This window comes from Protopterus annectens, chromosome 11.part0 (assembly GCF_019279795.1).
Source record: "Protopterus annectens isolate FY-2018-M chromosome 11.part0, PAN1.0, whole genome shotgun sequence".
NCBI classification, from domain to species: Eukaryota; Metazoa; Chordata; order Ceratodontiformes; family Protopteridae; genus Protopterus; species Protopterus annectens.
Genome location: NC_056745.1, coordinates 372004283 through 372030232, shown reverse-complemented (window position 1 = coordinate 372030232; position 25950 = coordinate 372004283). Strand labels below are relative to the sequence as shown.

The 25950-nt window shown below is 37.4% G+C and overlaps 1 protein-coding gene across 1 annotated transcript in view; it reads right to left on the bottom strand.

The window, feature by feature from the left end:
- Positions 1 to 25950, bottom strand: part of KITLG (KIT ligand) — a 585654-nt gene that overhangs the window by 176618 nt on the left and 383086 nt on the right. The window contains exon 3 of the mRNA XM_044087862.1: positions 21735 to 21797. Coding sequence (XP_043943797.1) covers positions 21735 to 21797 — 63 coding nt within the window. The remainder of the gene's footprint in view (positions 1 to 21734; positions 21798 to 25950) is intronic.

The window sequence follows — 25950 nt, the reverse complement described above, 5'->3', positions numbered from 1 at the left end:
CATAACATTGTCTTTTTCTGTGGGACGTGGCGCTGAGTTCATGTGGGAGAAACTCTTTTTTCGTGAATCAATATTGCCTGTGTCACTGTTTGATCCTACCTTTTGGATTTATTTTATCAGTATACTGATTATTTTTAAATCCTTTTGCACGGGAGGTGAAATTGCCACTGATATTTTTCTCCTTAGGCCATTCAAAAAGGTATCCTTTCTTATAATCTGTATGGTCCCTTATTAATTTCTGCCTTTTCACGTCTCTTAGTTTGTTCTCATAAGAGTCCAGCTTCATCTGTAAATTTTCGAGTTTCATAATACAAGCTTCTGTTAGGTCCATGCTTTCTAGAACAGTCTATTTATCTCTGATCAAATTGGTCATCTCTTCTTCCTTTGGTTTAAAAATCTCTATTAGCAGTTTAATATATCTAAAACTCGTTTTGATGTTGATAGCTTGCCATTTAGCTAATAGAGTAGGCCAGGTATTAGCATAACTTGGCATACATTTCACACGTAATCCCCTTGGTATTATTTGATGGTGCAGGCACACTTCCATGTGGAAGCATTGCCATTGTAAGCATTTAAGTCTATAAGCTGCATTTTCAGTTTCATGAAAAACATGATCAAAATCAGCAGTGGTAGGGGATAAGTGTGGTGTATTCACTTGTTCCAAGCCTAAATTCAGTGAAAGCAGACAATTTAACAAACCTGCTGCTAAATCAGTAACTGCCCTAAGCATTGGTTTGTTGGCTGCCAATACATCCTTCATGCTTGACTCAACATTAACAGATTCCACATTATTATTAGCCATGTACAATGTAGAGCTCAAAAAAAAAGTACATAAAAACAAAGACACTATGTTACCAAAGGTAGTCTCAACAAGTAGAAGAAATGCTGGAAAAAAAGATGAGACATACAACCAAGGCTGTCGTGAGACAAACACGTCACATTAAAAACCAAATAGACTTAAAAGTAAAAGTAAACGAAAAAGTCATGGACATTCAAAATTGCCTTCTAGCTGAAACACCTAATATCCTTAAAAGGTCATTTGCATATATCCCATGTTGCCTCTGATACAAGAGGTTTAAGGTATTACACAGTGAAAAGTCTAGCTTTGCTAAATTTTTCTTTTTGTGTTTTTTAACCAATATATTACTTCCATCTTAAAAGCAACCAAGTTACGCTAATTCTAAAGAATTTTGGAAAGGCATAAACAACCTTTTTCACCAAGATCTGACTCTAATTTATTTGGCCTGTAGTGCTAAACTGATTTATTATTGATCAATTTCATGGACCTAATAAACAAGGATATAGAAAATCTTCAAACTCTGGATCCTACACAGTTTGGTTTTGTGAAGGGTAGATCATGCCGGCTCAACTTGGTTGACTTCTTTGACTCAGTCACCAGAGCTGTGGATGAAGATAAGGTGGTTCATACAGCCTACCTTGATCTGGCCAAGGCCTTTGATACCATTCCCCACTCAGGAATCATAGAAAAACTTACTAAGCTAGGCATCAACCCCTATATCACTAGGTAGGCTGGAAACTGGCTCACAGATAGAACCCACAGTGTGAAAGCAGCTGACTCCAAGTCAGACTGCCGAAAGGTCATGAGAAGAGTCCCATAGGGTTCGGTCCTGAGTCCTCTCTTGTTTGGTATCTACTTCTCTAAAGTCCAGGCCAACACGAAGGGACTCTGGCTGACAAAGTTTGCAGATGATTGCAAGTTGGGAGCTATTATTAACTCCCCAAGTGATGCTGACATCCTACAGAAAGGCCTCAATGAGACCAACGACTAGTGTCAGAACCATGACCTTAAGCTCAATGCCAACAAATGTGTCTTCATCCCCTTTGGGAAAAAAATGGTTCTCTTGAATTACCACATTGATGGTAGTCCACTGAACAGAGAAGGCATTATAAGAGATCTGGGAATACAGGTTGACAGCAACCTCTCTTTTGACCACCATGTTGCCACTGTGGTCAGAAAGTCCTTCTATGTGGCATATCTCATTACTAAGGGTTTTGCATCCAGGAAGAAAGAGGTCATTGTCTCCCTCTACTTTTCCCTCATTAGGTCAATCATTGAGTACAATTCCCCATTTGACATTTACCTAACTAGACACCTGCAACAACTGGAGAGGCCACGAAAGTACCTCACAAAGAGGATCCTAGGCCTTGAACACTTGTCCTACATGGACAGACTCAAAAAACTACAACTATTCTCTGTCTCATATCACCTACTTAGAGGCAATCTCTGCTTGACATAGAAAGTCATGTCTGACCCAGCTCTGTTAGAAATGCACTTCTAAAGAAATCCCAATCCTTCCACACCACACACTCCAGAGACCTCAATGTCATTACCACAATCAACAGAACATGATGGAGGGACAGGTTTATAACCCAGAGACTGCCCATGTTATGGAATAGACTTCCCATACATGTCAAGCAGAGCACCTCACTCTTGATGAGTGGATGGGGAATAGAAAAGTCACCCTGGGGATCACTCCAGTAGCTCTACTCAACAGAGGCACTAGGAACTTAGGTTGGGTGGCACAATGCCAGGGTAATCCAATGGGCTAGGATTGTAAAGGCTCCAGGGCCATTAGCCTAGTACATGCCTATGAACCTATGAATACCAGATGCTGCCATTTAACCACAGGGTAATGCAAAAACATTACCAGGCCATGCACACACGCATGTGAAATTTTGTTTTGAAGATGATTTGTAATATTCTGTTGGATTGCAGTGAGCTGCTGTGACAGATAATTGCTCTTGACACCTAGGTTCAGAGTAAATTGATGAAATTGCAGTAATTGTGTTAGGATGGGGGTCAAAATTTAGAGCATGGTGATGTTTCCTATGAAAAAAGCAATTTGAAACTTTCTGGACTTTTAAGATGAGTCTGCCAAATCTAATCTGGTAGGTTTCAGTCAAAATAACCCTAGATCCACAGCCTTCCTGTCCTCAACTTACTTCATGAGATTGGCAGGGACCTAATAAGTAAACTGCTGTTCAACATTTAAATATCTGGTTGTGGTGTATAACATGGAATGCCCTTCTTGCTCATCCATAGGAATGTGCAGGTTGTATCAATCAATGCAATAGTAATTATCAAGAGAAGCTTAAGGGAATGAATGTCTAGTCAGCATACGACAGGCTCAGAATTTCTTGAGCATGTTCCCCAATGTCTCTGAGAAACTGGTTTATAGAAATCTGAATGTCCTTCTTCACATCAGTCACTATGGCCATTCCCATGCAATTTGATTCCCAAAAGAATATTGGAAAAACAATGACTTCTCCTCCACATACTGCTATTCATAGGTCTCTTCTTCAGCTTTCCAGGCAACACCCCTACTTGGTCTTATCTAGAAATAGCCCTGACAGTCAGCTAATTAATAAGTCCACCAGAACACGGCATTTATAAAGGTTATGGTTAGTTGGGCTGTCTTGCATTTGACATTTTCATATTTTTAGCATCAGTGACCAGAAATATATTAACCCTAAAATTCCCTGGGGTTAGTAGAACTTGCAAATAACTGACATACCATTACTTACTTTTGCTACTTTATGACCACAATCCCCTTCACTGGACAGATACCTAAAGCATGTTACTCTTCCCAAGCAGCTGCAGTCCTCTTACTTAGTACTTTTGGTTTCTGGCCATACCAACATCAGACAGGATATAATATTGTCGTTTTTTTTAGATTGCTGCAGTTATGTTCCTTATTTCTAAACATATAAGGTCAACTGGCAAATAAAGAAAAACTTGAACTATAACAATTCCTATACCCGATAGTCGTGTAACAAGCTGATTCTTCTTTTTTCCTTTCTAAACTATGGTGTTAGTCACATAATGTGTGACTTTACTTCACATATTCCTTTTATACTACTAATCCTACGTTTCCTACTTTGTTTTATAACAAATCATTTCTACTTCTTTTCTTTGCCCAACATTTTCCAGTCCATATCTCTGATTTTTGGTAAAGTGCATAACCTTATTAATCACTTCCTTCTTAACTAGTCTATCAATTGACAATGTATGGCTACTTTCAGTGTTTCCTTTTCAGTGCCTGTTAAATAAACTTGTACATTCAATTTTTTTAAATATTATTTTTATTTGTCTATTATATTAAATTTTTATATTCTCATACACTGTTTTAAAGATTAAATGCTCACATATAATATATAGTTCATGCTTTGTACTCACTATGTATTTATGCCTTATCTATAGATGCTCAAGATCAACTGAATATCTATGTTCAAATATACACAATTTTCAGTCCTTGCTTTAGAACTAGCATGTATTAACTGGAATCAAAATGAAATATATTACCTATTCTTAACACTGAATTCACTCCATTGGACAATGGCACATTATAATTTAACAACATTTAACAAGATTTATAATTTCTTAATTAGTCATATTTATCTTCTATTCAGCTGATACTACAGTCCTAGTTTCTAATACCCTAAATGTCAACATTTTATTAAAAAAACATATCTGACAAATTGAAAAGTCTGTAAATTCTCTATTCTTGGTCACCCTTAAACTAAACAAGGTTTTCTGAATATAGTTTGCTCAATAATGTTTTCCTGCATAACCATCTAGTAAATATATTTTCCTTTGATTTTTGAGACAGTTTTAAAGTGAATAAATGCCATAAAGAGCTTTTTTTCCTTAACATCACATAGACCCTAGTCAGGTGTAATGTGACATATAATGCCTGTTGAATTGATTTGCCTTTGAGGTAGACAAACTGAAATAGATAAAGTAATTTTGTTTATGTATGTTTAATTCCATGAGAATTGTTAGGGTAAAATGTTTCAGCAGCAATTCCAGTAGTGTTATTGGAATGTACATGTTTGGGTATCTCCTTTCCCCTTCCTTCAATAGATGGTATTATTATTATTATTATTATTATTATTATTATTATTATTATTATTATTATTATTATTATCCCATGTCTCTGCAGGTTTCTATAATTGCTTTAAAAGCTGTGCTTAATTTCTTAGCCCAGATATTCAACTTCTATAGTCACTGATCATTACCTTGACCTGGAAAGGTTTTATTTTCCAAGTAATACATTCTGCAACCTACTTTTCTAAAAAAAAAATAAATAAATAAAAATCAGTCCCCTCAATACTCTATTTTTAGCCTAAGCTTTCTTTGTTTCTTTATAATAATCAAACCATTTTATTGCAGATAAACTAATCAACTTGAACTGATTTCTTTAAGTTATCTATCAATTTCCAAAACCCTTTACTAGCATTTGACTAAAATTACAGTCACCATTATTTCCCACCTTCATCTAGATAGCTGTCCATTACTATTCTAATCAATTTTGTGCATTACATATATGTTTATTACTCATATTATTTTGAATTTCTTGTTACTAACCATTTCCTAATGCAGTTGTGAAGCACTTTGCTTCATTACTTTCCTTATCATACTAGCTATATTTTCCTATCTCTTTGTGAATTCTTAATATTTTGCCTTTCAAATATTGTGTTAATGATTTATTTATATATTTCTTGAATTATGCCAACACTTGTTTTCTGAATTTTATTTAATAGTCACCTATTGACTCTATTTTTCCTTAATGATCATCTACTGGTGAGAAATGAATCATCCATTATTACACATTTTTTTTCTTCCTTACTATATACCCTGCTTTAAAAAAATGTGTGTAAATGTAATTTTCAAAATCATGTTCCCATTTAAAATGTGTCAAATGATTTTTCTATTAGTTTTAATAGCTACTTTCCATTCATATCTATTTTTACATCTCCAGGTTAGCAATCTTGTAATTTGTCTGCATAAATTTTATAACTGTGATCATCTCCCATTATTGTATTAAAGCACTTAATATTAAAGTTTGCATACAATTAAGATTTTTCATATTAGAATATAGATAATGTGTTCAAGTTTGAGATAAAATAAGTGAAATGAGTTATTAAAGCAAAATAAAATGTCTAATCTGCCAAGAATATATGTATTAAACTGACAGGATTAAACAACAAAAGCTGTGTGCAGAGATAAATACATTTTGGAATATAGAAAGATTTCTTTATTTGCTCTATACTGAGCTAAGAAAATACAACATTATAAAATATGTTAACACACCACATGATAGCTCAAAAGTTTATTTCAATTATACAGTCTTTATTACATTAGTACATGATGAACCTTCACTGTTTTAGCTTCTGCTCTCTTAAGAAACTTTCTAAAGATTTGAAAAATCATCTATAATTACATGACTAATGCTAATTTCTTGACTGAATTGTAGCTTTTACCCAATATATATATGGATATAAAAAGTTTACACACTTCTGTTAAAATGCCATTTTTTTGTGATATAAAAAATGAGACCACAATAAATAGCTTCAAAACATTTCCCACCTTTAATGTGACCTATAAGCTGTACAATTCAATTGAAAAACAAACAAATCTAATGGGGGGAATATAAAAAAAAATACAATAAGCTGGTTGCATAAGAGTGTGTATACCCTTAAACTAGTACTTTACTGAAGCACCTTTTGATTTAATTACAGCATTCAGTTTTCTTGGGTACACACTTGCCATCAATTAAAGAGACTCTGATTAACCTCAAATAAAGTTCAGCTGTCCTAGTAGGATTTTCCTGACATTTACTCAGTTGGCTGCTACAGCAAAAGCCATGGTTCACAGACAGCTTTCAAAATACCAAAGGGATCTCATTGCTGAATGGTATCAGTCAGGAGAAGGGTACAAAAAATTTTCCACAGCATTGGATATACCATGGAACACAGTGAAGACAGACATCAAAAGTGGAGAAAATATGGGACAACAGTGACGTTGCAAAGAACTGGATGTCCCTCCAAAATTGATGAAAATACAAGATGAAAACTGGTCAGGGAGGTTGCAAAGAGACCAACAGCAACATTGAAGGACCTGCAGGATTTTCTGGCAAGTACTGGTTGTGTACTACATGTGACAACAATCTCCCATATTCTCAATATGTCTGGGCTATGGGGTAGGGCTGCAAGACGGAAGCCTTTTCATACACATAAAAACATCCAGGCCCAGCTAAAATTTGCAAAACAGTATATCAAGTCTCACAAATGCATGTGGGAAATGTGTTATGGTCTGATGAGACCAAGGTTGAACTTTTTGGCCACAGTTCTAAAAGGTACGTTTGGCACAAAAACAATACTTTGCATCACCAAAAGAACACCATCTCCATGGTGAAGCATGGTGGTGGCAGTATTATGCTTTAGGGTTGCTTTTCTTCAGCTGGAACTGGGGCTTTAGTCAAGGTGGAGGGAATTATGAACAGTTCCAAATACCAGGGACTTTTGGCCCAAAATTTTCAGGTGTCTACTAGAAAGTTGAAGATGAAGAGGAATTTGGAGCACTTTTGCAAGGTAGATTGGACAAATATTGTCAAGTCAAGATGTGCCATGCTGATAAACTCCTACCAAGAAGACTGAATGCTGTAATTAAATCAAATGTGCTTCAACAAAGTATTAGTTTAAGGGTGTGCACACTTATGCAACCAGCTTATTGTTCATTTTTTATTTTTTAGATTTTTCCCCTAACAGATTTGTTTGTTTTTCAATTGAATTGTACAGGTTATAGGTCACATCTAAAGTGGGAACATTTTTGAAATGATTTATTGTGGCCTCATTTTTTAATATAAATAAACTGGCATTTTAACAGGAGTGTGTAAACTTTTTATATGCACTGTATGTACATATATTCTTCTTCAATTTATTTCACAATAATTTTCCTCAATTGTACAACAGAAATGATTAATTTGGTTTTCAACTTCTGGAAATTAATTGAATAAAAAAGAAAGAAAATGTATATAATATATTAGATAATTAAAGGCATCTACTTGTTTCTGCAAACATCCAACCTGTAGTGCTAATTAATCCTTAATAATTTGCTACAAATTTACCAAAATAGACATGCTATGTGGAAGTTTAGACAACTGCTAATGTACCTATCAGAAAACTAGTTTGATGCTTTTGATGAGACACTAACTACAACAATGCTGAGTGGAGGAAACCCTACTCAGATGAAAGATAATGGAGATGATATAATTAAGAAATAATTTACTTATTGGCTGTGATGCCCGTGCCCTGGCCCAGCAATCAAGGAGCTTCAATCCTCACCACTAACACCAGAGAGGGTGTCCAATACATGAGGAAAGGATATCACATACACACAGTAAAGTGCAATTTCCCTTAAGAGCACACAGAGATCACAATCAGTCTGGGGCTGGTCACTCCCTTGCTCTCCAGGTCCCCAATAAAACTCCCCACTGGCACAGCTATAGGATCCAGATCTCAGCCTAGTGGACAGGCTAAAACCTCTAGCACCCTCTTTGTCCAACCAGTGCTTCATGTCCCTGCCCAAGTAGCTGACACACACTTTGAGAAGAGTTTTTACAACCATACAGACACTACTGGGGAAGGCTGGCGCAGGTTCTCCAGCTGTGCCCTTTTTTCCCAGACTATATGGTAGTACCAGCTGCCACCACCCACTAATAATTATCAGCTACTCAAAGGCCCTTAAAAGGATGTCCAATTATTACTGTGCAATATTATTATCCAATTGGTAGTATAGCCCAGGGCTAAAGCTATAGGAGTGGCTTTGTACAATTTTACCAAAGGCATACAAGTACTCTAAAGAGCTTAAATTATCTCTACACAACCCAGATATGGTTAAAATATTTTAAATATTTAATAGTAAATAATTAAAACCACCAGACAATACTTTCTACTACACAGTGCTAGTCAAAAGTTCAGAGATTGCACAGAAATTCTTAAAATAATTCAGTAGTACAGTTTTTTTACATCACAGAAAAACACTTAGTCTAATCTTCCTAGCTCCTAGCTATTTCTAAAAGAAAACACAAGTCTAAGATAACTTACATATTAGCAAGACAGTGCTGTGAGTTGGATGATCAAGACAAAAATGCTCAATTCCTTCTGATTCTCTCTGTTTAAATTGAAATTGCAGTTCTGATAACCATTACATCATTCTTCACCCTTCCTGGCATTCCCAGGTCAACAGAAACTGCATCTACATTCTTTTACACCTAGACAGAAACCAGAGCAATAAAAGACATTTATGCATGGTTCTGGTCATTAACTTTAGCATTAAAACAATAGGCAGGAAGCCTTCATCTAGCCCGGCCAGAGCCGAATTGTAAACATCAAATCAGTCATGAAATGCTTGTCTTAGCTTTCTTACAGTAGAGGGCAATGTTGCTACACTGTTTTAAGTTCAACATTTCACAGCATATTATTGCATTTAAGAAAACAAGCCTGTATTTCAACATATATATTTACAAATAACAGAATTATGTAAAAAATCATATCTGACTAGGCTGGCAGCCTTTATCTATCTTCACCCAATCTTCACATATCTCCCCCACTGGAGAACTCAAGCTAGTTTTTCAAGTGACCCTTTGAGAAATGCCACTTGAGAGGGTTAGGTCTATCTGAGTGTACCTACCCCATTCCCTGTCTTGAGAGCCCATCTGCATTAGCATTGCTACTCCCACTACAGTGCTGCATTGACAGATCATATGCTTGCAACCCTAGGCTCCATCTTAGCAACTTGGCATTTTGCTGACTGGCTCTGTTTAACCATATTAGGGGATTGTGATATGTCATAACAGTGAATTTCCTTCCATACAGATAAGGCTGAAGTTTCTGCAATGCTCACACTATGGCTAGACATTCCTTCTCTACAGCTGCATAGCATTCCTCCCTGAGTTGGAGCCTATGATTGAGATAAACCACTGGGTGCTATTCCCCCTCTGAAAAAATCTGGCTAAGTACAGCCCTCACCTCATGGTTTGAAGCATCCACCTGCACAACAAATTATTTGCTGTAATCTCGACTGGCTAATACAGGGGTCCTCCCAAAGCTTCTTTAAGCATCTGAAATGCTTGCTCACATGCTGGGGTCCACACTACCTTATCTGGCCTGTTCTTCCTTGTCAGGTTTGTGAGGGGAGCAGCTACGGTACTATAACTGGGGACAAACTTTCTGTACTATTGTGCTGTAACAGGTGCAGGCCATGCCTGAATGGCTTCCACTTTGGCAGGTTCTGGTCTTATCTTACCACTCCCCACTCTATGTTCTAGGTAGGAGACTTCCGTCATACCCACCTGACATTTGCTTGACTTAATAGTCAACCCTGCCCTCTGTAGTCTGCCCAGCACCTCCCTGACATGCTGAAGGTGCTCTGGCCAGGAATGACTGTAGATGGCAATATCATCTAGGTAAGCAAGGGCAAATCCTCCTGCTCCTGCTAGGATATGATCTATCAGCCTCTGGAAAGTCGCTGGGGCATTCGTCATCCCAAAGGGCCACTTTATGAACTCATACAAGCCAAAAGGAGTCACAAAGGCTGACTTCTCTTTAGCACTGGGAATCAAGGGCACCGGCCAGTAACCCTTGGTAATATCAATGGTTGTAAGATACTTAGCCACACCCAGCTGCTCTAGGGTCTCATCTGTCCTAGGCATGGGGTAAGCATCCGGCTCTGTGTGAGTATGTAATTTCCTGTAGTCCACACAGAACCTGGTGCTGCCATACTTCTTTGGCACCAGCACCAATGAGGAGGCCCAGGGACTGTTGGACTCCTGAATCACCCCTAGTTCCAACATCTCCTGTACCCTCCACCCTCAGAGTCTGTCTGACTCTCTCAGGCACCCTATAAGGGGTCTGCCTAATAGGCCTTTGGGGTCCTGTATCCTCCTGGTGCTGCACTTGGGTGCACCCTGGTTTCCCAGTGAACATGTCCCCAAATTCCTGCAACACTGCTCAGATTTCTTGAACCTGGGTAAGCGATAGCTTCTGGGACATCGCTACCCCTTCCACTGAGGTGTCAGCCCGATCCTCACTGAGGAGATCAGTCCCCAGATCTCCCTCAGACACCTCCTGCAATTCACTGCAAATGCTGAGCACAAGGGCCTCCCTATCATGGTAAGGTTTCATCATGTTAACATGGTACAATTTGTGCCTTTGCCATCTGCCTAACAGTTCCACCATGTAGTTAACATCACTTATCTTTCTTACCACCTTGTAGGGACCCTCCCAAGCTGCTTGCAGCATGTTGTGTCTGACAGGAATGAGAACCATTACCTACTGCCCCACAGCATACTCTCTAGCTTGAGGATTTCTGTCATACACCTGTTTCTGTTGTTGGGCTTCTGCCAGGTTTTCCTGGGCCAAGCCCATGAGTTCCCTGAGTCTTGTTCTGAGGTTTAGGACATATGCCACAACAGACTAGACTCCTTGTAAGACTCGCACTCAGCTTCCCACTCATCTCAAATTAAATCTAGAGGTACCTTCACCCTATGCCCATACAGCAACACAAAGTGTGAAAGACCTATGGATTCCTGGGGGACTTCTCTATTAGCAAACAGCAGATGGGGCAAATATTTGTCCCACTACCCTCTTAAACTGATCTGTAAATGCCGTAGCATGGACTTGATTGTAGAGTTTAACCTCTCAACAAGACCATTACTCTGGGTATGGTAGGGGGCGGTCTTCATGTGCTTCACCCCACAGGACTTCCACAGACAAGCCAGCAGGTCTGACATGAAATTGGCACCTCTTTCAGTCAGTATTTATTTTGGGAAACTTACCCTGCTGAAAATCTCTAACAAAGCATTTGCCTCCTTCTCTGCCTCAATGGAGGACACGACCACTGCCTCAGGGTATTGTGTAGCATAATTCACTACCACTAGGATATACTTTTTCCCTGGGGAACTTGGGGTACACAGAGGACCCGCAATATCCATAGCTACCCTCTGAAATGGCTCCTCAATCACAGGAAAAGGCATCAAGGGAGCTCTCACCTCATCATCTGCCTTGCCTAACTTTTGACACTGCTCACAGGTTCTGCACTACCCTGTTACATCTCTGGAAATTCCAGGCCAATAGATGTTCTGCATAATATGCCTCTTTGTATGTTTTATGCCCATATTACCTGCAAAGGGAATATCATGGGCTATGGCTAGAAGCGCCAGATAGTAGGCTCTAGGCACTACCAACTGCTGTACTCTCTCACCTTCTAGCCCTCCCTCAGGGGTCCACTCTCTGTATAGTAACCATTACAGTCATTTGCAAACTTAGTCAGCAAAAGCCCTTTGATACTGGCTTTTAATTGAGACAAGGAGATGCCAAACAAGAGTGGTCCCAACACAGAACCCTAGGGGATTCCACTGGTGACTGGTCTTTTTGTGGAGGTACCTTCCCCTATTTCCATTTCCGGTGTCCTACCAGTGAGCCAGTTGGTGATCCAATGGGTAGCAGAGGCCTTAATTTCCAGTTTATTTAGCTTTTCTACTATGCCTGAGTAGGCTTGATGTATTTTTTTGACTATTTGGAAATCAATGATTTACCCGTTGTCTGGAAAGCACTGTACAAACTCTGGTGTTCTGTTTAGTAATGTGACAGAATGCCAGTGTGTGTAAAAAAAGCAACATTTGTCTGTTTTTTTTTTTTTTTATAAAACGCATCACTAAAGTGATATGATGTAGTCCATGAATAGTTTAAAAAAATAAAATGAGAGTAATGTAAGGAAGTCTGAGATTAAGTAAGGAAATAGAAGAAATAAATAGAATAAAGGAGACATTCCAACCTAGTGAAGTATGCATTTACATCATAAAATGGGTACAAATATGGGTGAAAATGGGACTGGGCTGGGCAGAGTTATGGGCAGTGCAGCAGGTGTGGCTTTGGTCTGGTTTTCAGCTTCACAAAAGGTGACAGCCCTATGCCTGAGTGGGAAATTTGGTTGAAAACTTTGTCCAGGTTAAGTTATGTAGAGTGTACTATTTTGCCTTCATCCATTGCTTTAGTGACCTTTTCAAAAAAATCCACCAGGTTGAGTAAGCATAAACTTTCCTTGATGAATCAGAGACAGGTCCAGTGTTAAGAAGTTACTATGTCCTGAATGATTAGTTCCATGATAAGTCTTTCTATAGCTTTGCATTATGATGCTGGTCAGACTTATGGATCTGTAATTGTTTGGTTCTGTGGAAAGTCCTCTCATATGTAGGGGAATAACTGTAGCTGTTCTCCATTCACTTTTTGATGCAGTATTTTTAGCTTTAGATAGAACTTTTAGGACTTGGTCTCTTGTGTGACAGCTGGAAGTGATCTAGTTTCAGGTATATCTTGACAGGCAAATGGAGGGGAGAGAGTGGTAAAGTTAAAACTAAATTTATTGCCAGTATGTTTGCTATACTTTCAGTATCAGTGAAGATAACATCATTTACAATCAGTTCAGTGCATTGAGGCATTGTGATTTTGAGATTATGAATATAAGTAAAAGCCTGCCTTGCGACTGTCTTTGCTTTGGGTAGCTATATTAACCTCAGACTTGGCTTTGAGGGATTTTGTTAAGCTCCTGAGTTGTTTGTTTATTTCAGTGACAAAGGGCTCTAACATTTTGGGCATTACTCTTCTTACTTTTGGTTTAAATTATTATTATTTTTTTTTTATTATAAAGCTTGTTGATATTATAGTTCTACCATGTGGGTTTGTTTCTGGGGTTTGCCTGCAGTTGTTCCTATGGTGTACAGCTGCATCTATGCAGCTGCTTACATGCTGGTATAGTGTGGTGGTGTATGTTTCTGCATATTCAGTGGAGTTAACTGGGTTTGGTGAGAATTTGAAGCTTGCCAATATATCACTTAGAAGTAGGTAGTTTAGTTTGTTTTAAATAAATTTCTAAAGGTACTTAGGTGGAAGGAAATTCTGGTTTCAATTATATTTTGAAGAAGACTGCTTTATGGTCAGACTTAAGTAATGAAGATATGCAAGGGACAGTGTAAGATGCACCCACATTGGCAAGGATAAGATCCAAGATGTTGTTCCCCCTTAGTGGGTATGCTGAGTAATTGTTCCCAGGCATTTGTACTGACAAAGTCTAGGAATCTGTGCTTATGCACTAGTGGTGGTGAAGGTTTCCCAGTCTACAGCTGGGTAGGTTAGATCACCCTGGAAAATGGTATTAGGCTTAATACTCAGCATTTCTAGTTGTGGTAGATAGGAATTGTGGCTTTCTTGTTGTTAGGTTCTTGTAAACCTTTCTGTTGATTATTTGGGTATGTAGATGCCCTAGTGCCTCATGCTGCTTTCCCTACCTTGATGTGTGTCTCTATTGAAAGTAGATTGAGACACCTCCACCTTTTTCTCCTCCCGTGTAGTTGTCTAAACATGTCAAATATGTTATAATCCTGCACAGCTGGAGGGCTTTCCACTATTTTAAATAATATCTCAGTCAGTACACAGATGCCAATGTCCTCCATGATGGGAAGGGTTTGTAGGGGGTACAGTTTCTTGTTTAGGCTCCTAGCATTGATCAGTAACACCTTCTTATTTTGTTTTGTTATATTGGTAGTTTTATCAGGCTGACATTCCCTAAGAAAGGCATTATGAGCTGGACAATGTCCTTTCCAATAGTTGAAACCCTAGAGGGGACAGATGCAGGTCATCTCTGACAAAGCAGCAAGTCTGCTGATCATATCCTACCATGCTGACAAATACTGGACCCCTTTGAATGACACCAAAAGCAAAGCCAATAATTGGTCAATTATTTTTTGCTTATATCACAGCATCATCCTCGGAAAATGTAGGATGTCTCTCAATGCTGGGCTCATACCTCCCCTGAGCACATAGTCTGAGAGCTCCTTTATGTCTTTCTTCATATACTCCAGGGAGGTACATTCAAGTCATTGACACTGGTATGAACTATGACAAAGACATATTGGTACTTCTGTTCAAGGACTTCAGTGCATGCATGATCTGATGGATCCTGACAGCAGACAAGCAACTAACTGTCTCTCGTTCCTTGCTCCACCTGGTAAGAGGGACATGTGTATGTCTTACAACGGAGTCAGCTATAACAAAAATGGTTGGGTCAATGCCTGCCTTATGAGATCTTCATTTGTGACTTTGGCATTCCTTGCACTATGTGAGGGTGTAGGCTTAACTTTTGTCTTGGAGGTCTTTGAGGTTTAGACAAGTTAATCTTTAGAACCTCAGCATATGATGGATTATGTGTACTGAGATGCCGTTGGAGAACTGTGATGTGTAGTATTATGCCGATGATTTTGGTGTCAGAGTTTACTGTGTGTGAGATTTTTGCCTCCAGGGACATTATATATGTACATCTCTCACACACCTTGTTATGCTTTTTGAGTAATAGATGGTCGTCAGACAGCATGAAACATTTCTTACACTGTCTCAAGATATCAATCACAATCAGGCTGACCAGTGAAGTTATGGGGAAGTGTTGGTCTTTGAAACTTACAGGCATGACTCTGGGGGTAGGAGTAACTATAACTGCTTGGAGTTTGGTTTTAGGATAATGTTTGGGCAGATTTGTCATTTTTAGGATTATATTTGGGCAGATTTTGAGTATTTAAAGTTCACTACAAAACAACTAACCCGGGAACCTTCTTCTGCCATCAGCAATAACCAGTAAACTAATCCTAGTAAAAAAAAAATCATCCTCAGATTTTACTGGATTATGCTCTTTCATGCTTCCATCTTTACTACTGCAATGTACTTTACACTGAGTTTTCAGATGGGAAAGTGACCCGTTAGCATCAGGTATAGAATTTCATGGCTAGGTATTTATTGACACAATGGCATGAGGTGCACAGGTAAGTAGATGGGTTTTAACTGGCTCATTTACAGCAATTGCAGATTTCTGTATCTAGGTTTTGATTTTCTTGTTTACAACAGGTGAAGAAGTCCACACCTAAGTATTGGTAATTTACAGCTGCTACAGAATTATGTGGCTCAGTTTGATTGGCCTGTTTATAACAGGCATAAAATTCTGTGTTTAGGTTATTATTAGCCCATTATATAGAAGACACAGATTTCTGTGCTTAAGTTTTGATTGACCGCTTACAGAAGATATAGAATTATGTGGAATGTTTTTTATTTGCCCATTTACAGGTGGTACAGAATAATGTGGATTGGTTTTGAATAACCTACATACAGCAGGTGTACAATTTTGTGGATACGTTTTGATTGTCTCATTTACAAAGGGTGCAGATTTTTTTTACTAGATTCGTACAAGCCCATTTACAGCAGGTGCAGAGATCTGCCACAAGAGTTTGAAAGGCACATCTTGTGATTGTCACGTTAAAAGTGTGTTGAAGATTTGCAGCAGATACCAGTTTGTTTAGATGATCAAAGAATAATAAAAACTGCAAACAGAAATGGTGTGAAATACACGTCTGTGTAAATAAAGGAAAGGGATTTCAGCATAATGGAACAGATTATAGATAATTTGGGAAACACTATGTAGGTGGCAATTGCTGTCAGTTGTTTACATTAACGTGACAAATGATTCTTCTTCAAATGTATGCCATTGAACATTCCTAGATTTCTCAGATTTTAATTGCTTGTCAAAAATGTTATTTATATTGCCTTTTTATATGCGTTGAATGTTAAACAATTAGCAAGGTGAATTCAACAAAGAATACATGAGCATATGCATACACTTTATTCCCAGAATACAAATAATGCTTTACAAAGCATGCAAGCACTTTAAATATGTTTTTAATTTTCTGAAGTGAGAGGCTAGAAAATGAATTTAGATTAATTGTTAGATCTGAAAGAATAAAAATGGTAGGTCAAATTGGATAACTGCTGACCTATACACATAACATAGATTGTATATTTTAAACCTATTTTACCATATAAAAGTTGAGAATTAATGTTTTAGAATTTTACTTTTTATTGAAATGCCAGAGTACTGCGGTGGTGCTGCTGCAGTAGCGTTGTTGCCTCACAGTAAGATGTTGCCCTGTTCAATTCTCAGCTAGAGCATCTTCTGTGTGGAGACATGCATGAATGGGCGTACCTTTGTTGAAGGTTGTGCGTCAGGGCTGGCAACTCGGCACATAAAAATCTACTGCCAATCATTAGCAGACCGGAGTTCCGCTGTGGCGACCCTTAACTGGGAAAAGCCGAAAGACACAAACAAACATTGAAATGCCAGAGTAATAATACATGTGTTTTATTGGTTGTCACAGGAAGTCTGCATTAGTATATATTACTTCATAGTCTGATAAAGTCTGTTAGAAGACAGCATTATCTGAGAGAGAGCGAGTTTTATTAATGATACATTATTATGGTACTTCCATTTCAAACTGATTTTTTTTTTTTTTTTTGGATTTTCTACAGTGTTGCTAAACAGAGGTTGGAAGTATAGTGGTTTTCCACTATTATTCCCTGCATTTGTTTAGGTGTGTTTTTCATATCTTGGTATTCATCTATGATACAAACATATACATAATCTTGTCCGCCTAAAGGAGACTTTGTTGCCATATTCTCCAATTAGTCATTTTATATCATCAGCTGAGAGGCTGTTACTGCTAGGATTTGTTTCCTTGTTTTGTTCTGATCTTGAAGAATCAATTGCCTTCCATGAAATAAAACTTGAAAACTCCACAGCTACATGCACTTCACTGATGCCTTTTCTGACTATATATATATATATATATATATATATATATATATATATACATATATAGATCTAGATAGATGGATATAGATTTATTGTCAAAGTCAAAGTAAACATTATTGTCATTTAAAACTACAGACGTGTAGCCTAAACGAAACTTCGTGCATCAGCTCAATTCCTGAAATTACAAAGGAAAGTGAAAAAATACATACAAGTAGAGGAATAAACATAACTAACAAATACAATAGTCCTCCCAATACATGCAAAAAAAAGCATAAACATTTACCAATACTCAAATACAAAAAGAATACCCTCCCCTGGGTTAAATTAACTACCCTATTTAAAGTAATACAAAACACACTACAGATTGAAATGCCTAAATTACTTGTCTGATACTGTACTTGAGTGAGTTAAGTAATACTGACTATGGATATAATAAATAATATTGCACTTACTTGAAATATATGTAAGTATATATTGCACAAATAATTAAAAATGGACTTATTTCGTGTGCACACCCCTGGGACTAGTGCCTGAGTTCAGAAGTCTAATAACTGTAGGGTAGAAACTGTTACTGAATCTTTGTCATCCTGCAGCGGATGCTGCAATATCTCCTACCCGATGCCAGATGCTTAAACAGTCCATGTACAGGATGAGTGTTGACCTGTATTATTTTAATGGCCTTTGGGATGCTTCTTGCAGAACAAAGATGCTGTATCGATGGAAGACTGGAACCTGTTACCTTCTGTGCGACCCTGACCATTCTTTGCAGTGCCTTCCTTTCTGTAATTGTGCAGCTTCCAAACCACACTGTGAAGTTGCAGGTGAGGATGCTGTCTATTGCACCTCTATGGAAGGTGGAGAGAATATGAGGAGGAAGCTTAACTTTTTTTTTTCAGCCTTCTTAAAAAGTGGAGGCATTGGTGTGCTTTCTTGATGAGTTGCCTGGTGTTTCACAACCATGAGAGATCCTCTGATATGTGTACACCCAGGAATTTCATACTCTTAACCTTCTCCATACTCTCACCATTGATCCTGAGTGCTGGGTGGATTGTTCTCCTTTTACTGAAGTCGATGATAATCTCTTTGGTCTTGGTTACATTCAGGTCATGGTTGCTCCCATCACACCAACTGATCAGAGATGCCACCTCCTCTCTGTATGCCCTTTCATCCTCCTTTGTGATTAGCCCCACAACTGCAGTGCCATCAGCAAACTTGATGATATGGTTGGACTTGTGCTTAGCATAGCAGTCTTGGGTCAGGATGATGAATAACAGTGGGCTAAGGACACATCCCTGTGGAACCCCAGTGTTAATCATGATGCACCTTGATGTGTTCTTACCTGAACACACTCTCTGTGGTCTCTTAATCAAGACGTTCAGGATCCAGTTACAGAGATGCTTACTGATTCCTAAATGTGCCAGTTTTTCTATCAGTTGTATCGGTACTACCATATTAAACGCAGAGCTGAAGTCTATGCACAGCATCCTCACATAGTTGTCTTTGCTCTCTAAATGCTTAAGGGAGATGTGTACTGTTACTTATATGGCATCAGCTATGGAGTGGTTAGCTCTGTACGCAAACTGCAGAGGGTCAAAATTAGGAAGTAGGCATGATGAAAGATATGTTTTGATTATCCACTCAAAGTATTTCATAACAGTGGATGTCAGAGTGACTGGTCTGTAGTCATATGGGGTAGAGGGAGTGGTTTTCTTAGTTAGTGGCATGATGTTAGTTTCCTTGTAGCATGATGGTACATTTGCCATGGCATAGAGGTGTTAAATATTTCCTTGAGTACTGTGCATAGTTGATCAGCACAGCCATTTAACACATTGCCCAGTATGTTGTCTGGACCAGCAGCCTTCCTGGGGTTCACTTTCCTTAGCTCTCTTCTTACATCCACTGTTCTGTAGCTGAGTACTGCATTTTTTCATCAATGAGTAGCTTTAGTGCCAACTTGTTGTTTCTTTCCTCAAATCTACCAAAGAAGATGTTCAAACTGTCCAGGAATTTGATCCTGCTTTCACACTGTGTTTACCTGTTTTTGTAATCAGTGATCTCCTGTATGCCTTGCCATAATCTCCTTGCATCCTTCATGTCTTCAGAATGGCTCTGTACCTTTCTGCCATACTCCCTCTTAGCCTCCTTTATACCCCTCCTCAGATTACCTCTTGCTACACTTAGGGCTGATTTGTCCTTAGCCCTGTAAGCTGTGTTTCTCTCCTTCAGAAGCTCATATACCTTAGGGGTGAGCCATGGCTTCTGGTAGTTCTAATAGTGATACTCTTGGAACTTGTTACCTCATCAACACAGTTTGAAATGTATCCCATCACTACCTCAGTGTGTTCATCAGTGTTCAGATGCCAGTTCACTGCGGTTGCCTCCTTTATCATGTCCCATTTGGTTCTTTCAAAGCACTCTTGGAGGCCCTCCATAGCCCCCTCGGGCCATACCATGGTTTGTTTTTTTTTGGGGAGTTTCTCTCTGATTAGTGCAGGTTTGCAAGCTGGTGATAGCAAGATGGTATAATGGTCAGAGTTTCTCATTTGTGAAAGTTGCACTGCCTTATAAGCTTTCTTTAAGTTTATGTACTCTTTGTCCAGGATATTATCACCCCTTTAGGAATGCCCACATACTGATGCTAGTGTGGGAGTGCTTCTTTCATATCTGCTTTATTAAAATCACCAGCTGCCACATGTACAAAGTCAGGATATTTGCCCTACAGCTCACCCATATGATTGCATAGTTTATTTAGTGCCTCAGTGGTATTAGCCAGTCTTACACTGACCCCATTCCATGCCCTGGGCAAGTAAAATGGTCTACATTTAATGGACAGGAACTATAAGTTTTCACCGCAGTTTTATAGTACGATTGCACAGTTGCTGCACCATCTTTGAATAACACAGATGCAGACTCCACCTCCACTAGCCTTTCCACACAGTACATGTTTTCCGTCTGCACAAAACAGCATAAAATTCTCTATAAGTTTACTGCACTATCATAATATATAGATCCCATGTGCCTCTGATACAAGAGGTTTGGGAGGTCACACAGTGGAAGTTCTAGCTTTGCTGGAGTTTTCATTTTGTTTTTTCTGACTGTTTTTTCAGTGACCTTCTCACTTATTGTTTTAGTTTGAGTTTAATATATATATTTGGAAATGCATATATTTAATATATTGTTGCAGTTTTGCATGCACTATATTTATGTTTATTTTCACTAATTCTTGCTTTACTCTTATTCTGTAAGGCTTGCCTACTTATACTTGCTGTACATTCATATTTAGCATTCCCCATTTGGTATGTGTACTGTTATTATTTATGCGATAGATCAGGTCAAGGTTGGAAAAGGTCTGCCTAATTAGTTATCAAATGTAGAAAGAAAAAAGAAAGAAAGAAAGAAAACATGCAATTCTCCCATAAGTATTATCATTTTAGACGGGTATATCTTACCTCTTGAAGAAAGTGTATTTTAATTATGGTAATTTAATTTAAATGCTTTTATTCTGTGATCATATTGTATATATTATGCATTGTCTTAAATCTATGTGGTTTACTTATTGCTTTAACTTTTTAGGTGGCATGTTGGATTAAGAAATTTAATAAATTAAAGATTAAAGTTTAGAAAGTATGCAAACTTTTCAAATATCGAGTCAATGTATGTGCACAATCAGAATTACCCACAGGTTGTAGAAATTTATTCACAATTGACATTAAAGTTTTTGAAAAAATTAAATACATGGTTTAGTAAGTAACATGGCAGCTATAACCGAATGAAATGCACAGTACACAGTTCACACTGTTCTCACCTGTTATGCCACCTGCCTGATTCATCTCCTGATACAGACTTAATTACTCTGTGCAAAATGTAACAATTGTCAAGAAAAAAAGAAGACCACCGATAATGCAAATGCTGAGATTCTAATTCCTTCCTTTAGTAATCGGCAAACAAATGAGTAAGTAAAGGTTAAATATTGTTTCAAGTTTAACTTTTTTTTTTTCAGAATCTGAAAAATGGATTTTTGAACAGTGGCTATAAAGCATCAATACAAGTGCTTTCCAAAACAGATACAATCTGCTGTGCAGAGCAGCATATATTTCTTACAGTTGCTAAACCATTGTGGTAAAATTCATGATTTACATGTTCCAGTCAACATTTTATCAAGCATCTGCCATCTACTGCATTAGAATCCAAACTCTATTTTCATATGTTATTATTAGTAGTAAATTGGATTAAGACTACTTACCAGACTTTCCATCCTTTTAACATTTTTATATTCTATAATGTAGTCACTTGGTACATTTCCAATCTGAAGGAAAAAACAGAAGGCAACAGCTAATACATCAGCTTTAAAATATTTTGAATTATTTCAAATGCAATAAACCATTCTAAGTAATGCTTACATCTTATCTTCAAAACTTTACATCAGAAATAAAACAATCTACCAAAGCATGAACTATTTTGCGATTTACTTAGAGATTAGCAGGAAACACATAGTCCATCAATTTTAAAAATTTTATCATTTACAAAGTTTGCTTCTTCATACTCAACATGTAATTCGGTGTAAGCATATAAAACTGTTCAGAAGGAAGAACTAATGCAGTTGGCGAAAGAAGAAAATTAGTTCAGTTTGGAAAATTCTAAAAAAACCCTCTTCCAAGGCTGCCCTCAAGAGGTTATGATTCATAGATGCACTTTTGTGCATATTTGTTAGATCCCTATGCTGCAAGAATGGCATTAAACACTAATTAATTGACCATAGTGACTGTTGAATAACAAGAGGGAAAGCATTTTTCAAACACTAGAAGAGGCACTTGTCTTCTTACAGGGGAAGCATTTACACTCTCCAACTCCCATTTAATCTCAGCAGAACTATGCTAGTAATGAATCGTTGTCTTGATGGATGTAGTCACCAGGATTGCCAGAAGTGGCAGACTATTCCAAGGAAACATTTGTCTCAAGGAAGTAGGGCAGGCAAGCACTGGAACCCAGACATCCTGTCACCTGGCGCCTCTCATGCTTCTCAGTCTCATCAGACAGGCTAATACACAAAGCAGCAGGCAGGCAACTCTCTGCGGTGAAGGTAATCAGGTATTTCTCTACCATGGTACAGGCGACAACCTATTTAATGATGCAACACTAGCTGTGAAGGGCATGATACAGATACATGCACCTGTAACTCAACAGCCTAAGGAAGGCATATATAAATATATACAGGGGAAGATTAACCAAAAGTAGGAGAACTCTTGTTACTAAAAACAATCTCAATATATGAAAAGAAACATGACTGTGAGGCAGTTTGAATTGTTCTTCCTAATGCCCAGGATCACCCTGAACTAGCTATTCACTAGAACAGCCAGTATCTTCATAGAGATTGTGTTTTTACTGCACCCAGTACTGATATGTTCATTTAACCCCTTAATATACTTAAGTGTACTTGTTCTGCAATGTAGCGATATTACCATATAATATGCACATTTTGCCTACAGTTTGCAGACATAGACTGCTCAGTGTACTTCTTACTATTAGGTTCTTTATTTTTCAAATGTGTCCATACTTTAGACACTTATTATTTAGCTTATTTATTGTGTGAGGACATTGCATTATATAAGGCATTGTATAACCATATGTATATTTGCTGTCAACTTCAATGTCAGAGGCCTTAATTCCAGAATTCAGATAATGTGTTTAGACATTTTATTTCTAAACTCAAACCTGATAATTTATTTGCGTAAGAGGTTGAACTGTATACAAGCATTGCAAGTGTTTACCTAATCTGATAGGGGAAATCATTAATGTATTTGGCTAACTCATCTAAGATAAGGATTTTAATTCATATCTGTGAGAAGAGGTAGTGGAAATTGCTAGACATCATAAAAGACAAGAAAGAAAAGTGTCTCATTTAAAAAACACAAATTAAGAGGCACAACCTGTTATTATGCAATGATTGGGTGAAACAGAGATGTTCCAAAAGGATTTTTCAAATTGTTTTTTAGTTTTACAAATTAAAACTCTAAGTAAAGATATCACCGCCATTATTACTGATGTGGATTTTAATCTAGTCCTTGGTTCGGTGCTATACAGACTAACCTGAGAGAACAGAAACAAGTTAAAGGATTGTGTAAGGACACAGATGAAGGACTGTGCAATATGGGATATTTGCTTGGGGAAATAATGCTGACATCAACTTTATCTCTCCTAATGATTAATCCATCAACAGAATAGATTACTGGCTGTTATTCTGTAACTCAAATGGATAGAACAGGTCTTTACTTTTCCTTGTGCAAAATTTGATCATTGAGAAGTTGTTTAGATTTCTCCCCACACTTCTTGCCACCCAAGCAAAACATGTCATAGTGAATTGGCCCCACAATATTGTCAAACTTTGAATCAATACATTATGTGAATGATCAGTTCTCTTAAAAATCAGACTGTTAGTAAGCATACCTGAATACACATGGTGGGAAACCTACAAGTTGTAATAAATTAATCTGTATATGAGCCAAAGCCCAACTTCTAACACATTTATACCCACACTTAAGTCATGCAGAAAATCAAGGTCAAGACATCATGAGGAGGAGTAAAGACATAGAATTCAAAATTAGGCTACCCTCACTGAATGGAAATGGTTAAAACGAAATCCTGCTTTTCCTATTAAAATAGAACAAATTTATGTCTCTTAATTTGTGTTTTTTAAATGAGACACCTTTCTTTCTTGCATACAGGACAGGAAATCAAGAAAGTTCCTGATGTATAACTTAAAATAGTGCAAGGCTAGAAATAGCATACTTATTATCAAAGTTATCAACCAGTTTGTAAGGGATCCCAATGCTGTTTCTCAGGAAATATTATACCTTTGAACTACACTGGTGGAACCATTTTAAAAAGGAAATCTTGAGTGATGGCTTTGTGTCTAAGCAAGTTGCCAATGTCATGTAAAAGCATAGCTGTTGTCTCCTATTACTTAGGATGGGGTTTCTAAAGCTGTACTCCAACCTTTGGCTAGGAAATCCCATTGAGGATTATAGTCTTGCAGATATTTGTTTTCCAAAATCCTTGTGCCACACTTATAGCCTATAATCCACATTAGGTTTAACCAAACATTTTAACAGGATACTTCCTTACCCTCTCTTCTGGGATACATGATAGTTCTCATTCCCAAATCTGGTAAAGATCCTCCAAAAGTTTAGAACTATAAGTCTATCTCTGTCATCAGTATTGATGCTAAACTTTATGCTAAGGCCTTGGTATTTAAACATCTGTCATGTTGGAACCTTTTAATCCATTCTAATACTTACTCCACCACAAGCTTTCTCACTTTAATACAAGATATGCACCAAGTTCAGCACTTAGATCACTTTGAGAAGGTTTTTGATTTGGTACTGAGCAATCGCTTTACCTGATGCCCTGGGATCCAGAATTGACAAGTACTATTCTTTCTATGCTGTTTCTTCTAAGTAGATGGAATGTATTATGTACATTATTACCTTTTCTTTTTTAATTAGTCAAATAATATAAGCTATTATAGCACCCTATCATATTCAGGTGATCCATTTTTGAAAAAAAAAAGTTAAGTACTTGTGTTTGCAGATGACTGCATGCTGCTAACAAGAGATCTCATAAGCAGCTTGAGTGTATGCCAACAACTCTTCAATACCTTCTATTAAGCTTTTGGCTAAAAGTAAACAGTTTGAAATCTGAGCTTTTTCTGGCTAATTTAGCAAGTCAGATTCTCATGCATACCAATGGACATTTTCCATACAAATCGTACTTTTCCTCCCACATGTTTTTAGGAAGTGTGTTATATATTAACTTACATTCCCTAATTAGATTCAATCCTACAAAACTTTGAGACAAGGTATTTGTCAATACGCAAGCATGAACAGCCCATTTCTAAATGCTAAACAAACCCAAGTCTTTAAAAATATCCTTTTGTCCAAAGTGCATTATTTTTAGACATGATCTCAAACTAGCATCTAAAGCATGGTTAAAACAACTTTCAGGTTAATGTTTCAGAAGGCAAACATCAAAAAATTACATTGTTTGCCCTTTCTTTCTTTCTTTTTCTTTCTTTCTTTCTTTCTTTCTTTCTTTCTTTCTTTCTTTCTTTCTTTCTTTCTTTTTCTTTCTTTCTTCCTATTTGTTTATTGGGATAGAACACTAATCAACCAATGACTAAATACAGTCTCAGCCCAGGTTACATCATAATGTAACAAAACAATGTACAGTACATAAATAATAATGATTTACATTTAGAAGTAAGCATAGAAAATCTGACAATATGTATATTCACAGACGATATAACTAATCAAATATATAAATAACTGGAATAGAAAAGGGAGAAAACTAGCAGAAGTGCTGGAGATATCAGTAGTAATTTTGTTAACTTAGGAGAGCTAGAGAGCCATAAGATGAAAGAGAGGATTAGATTATGGGTTTAGAGAAGTAATGGTGTTGTACAT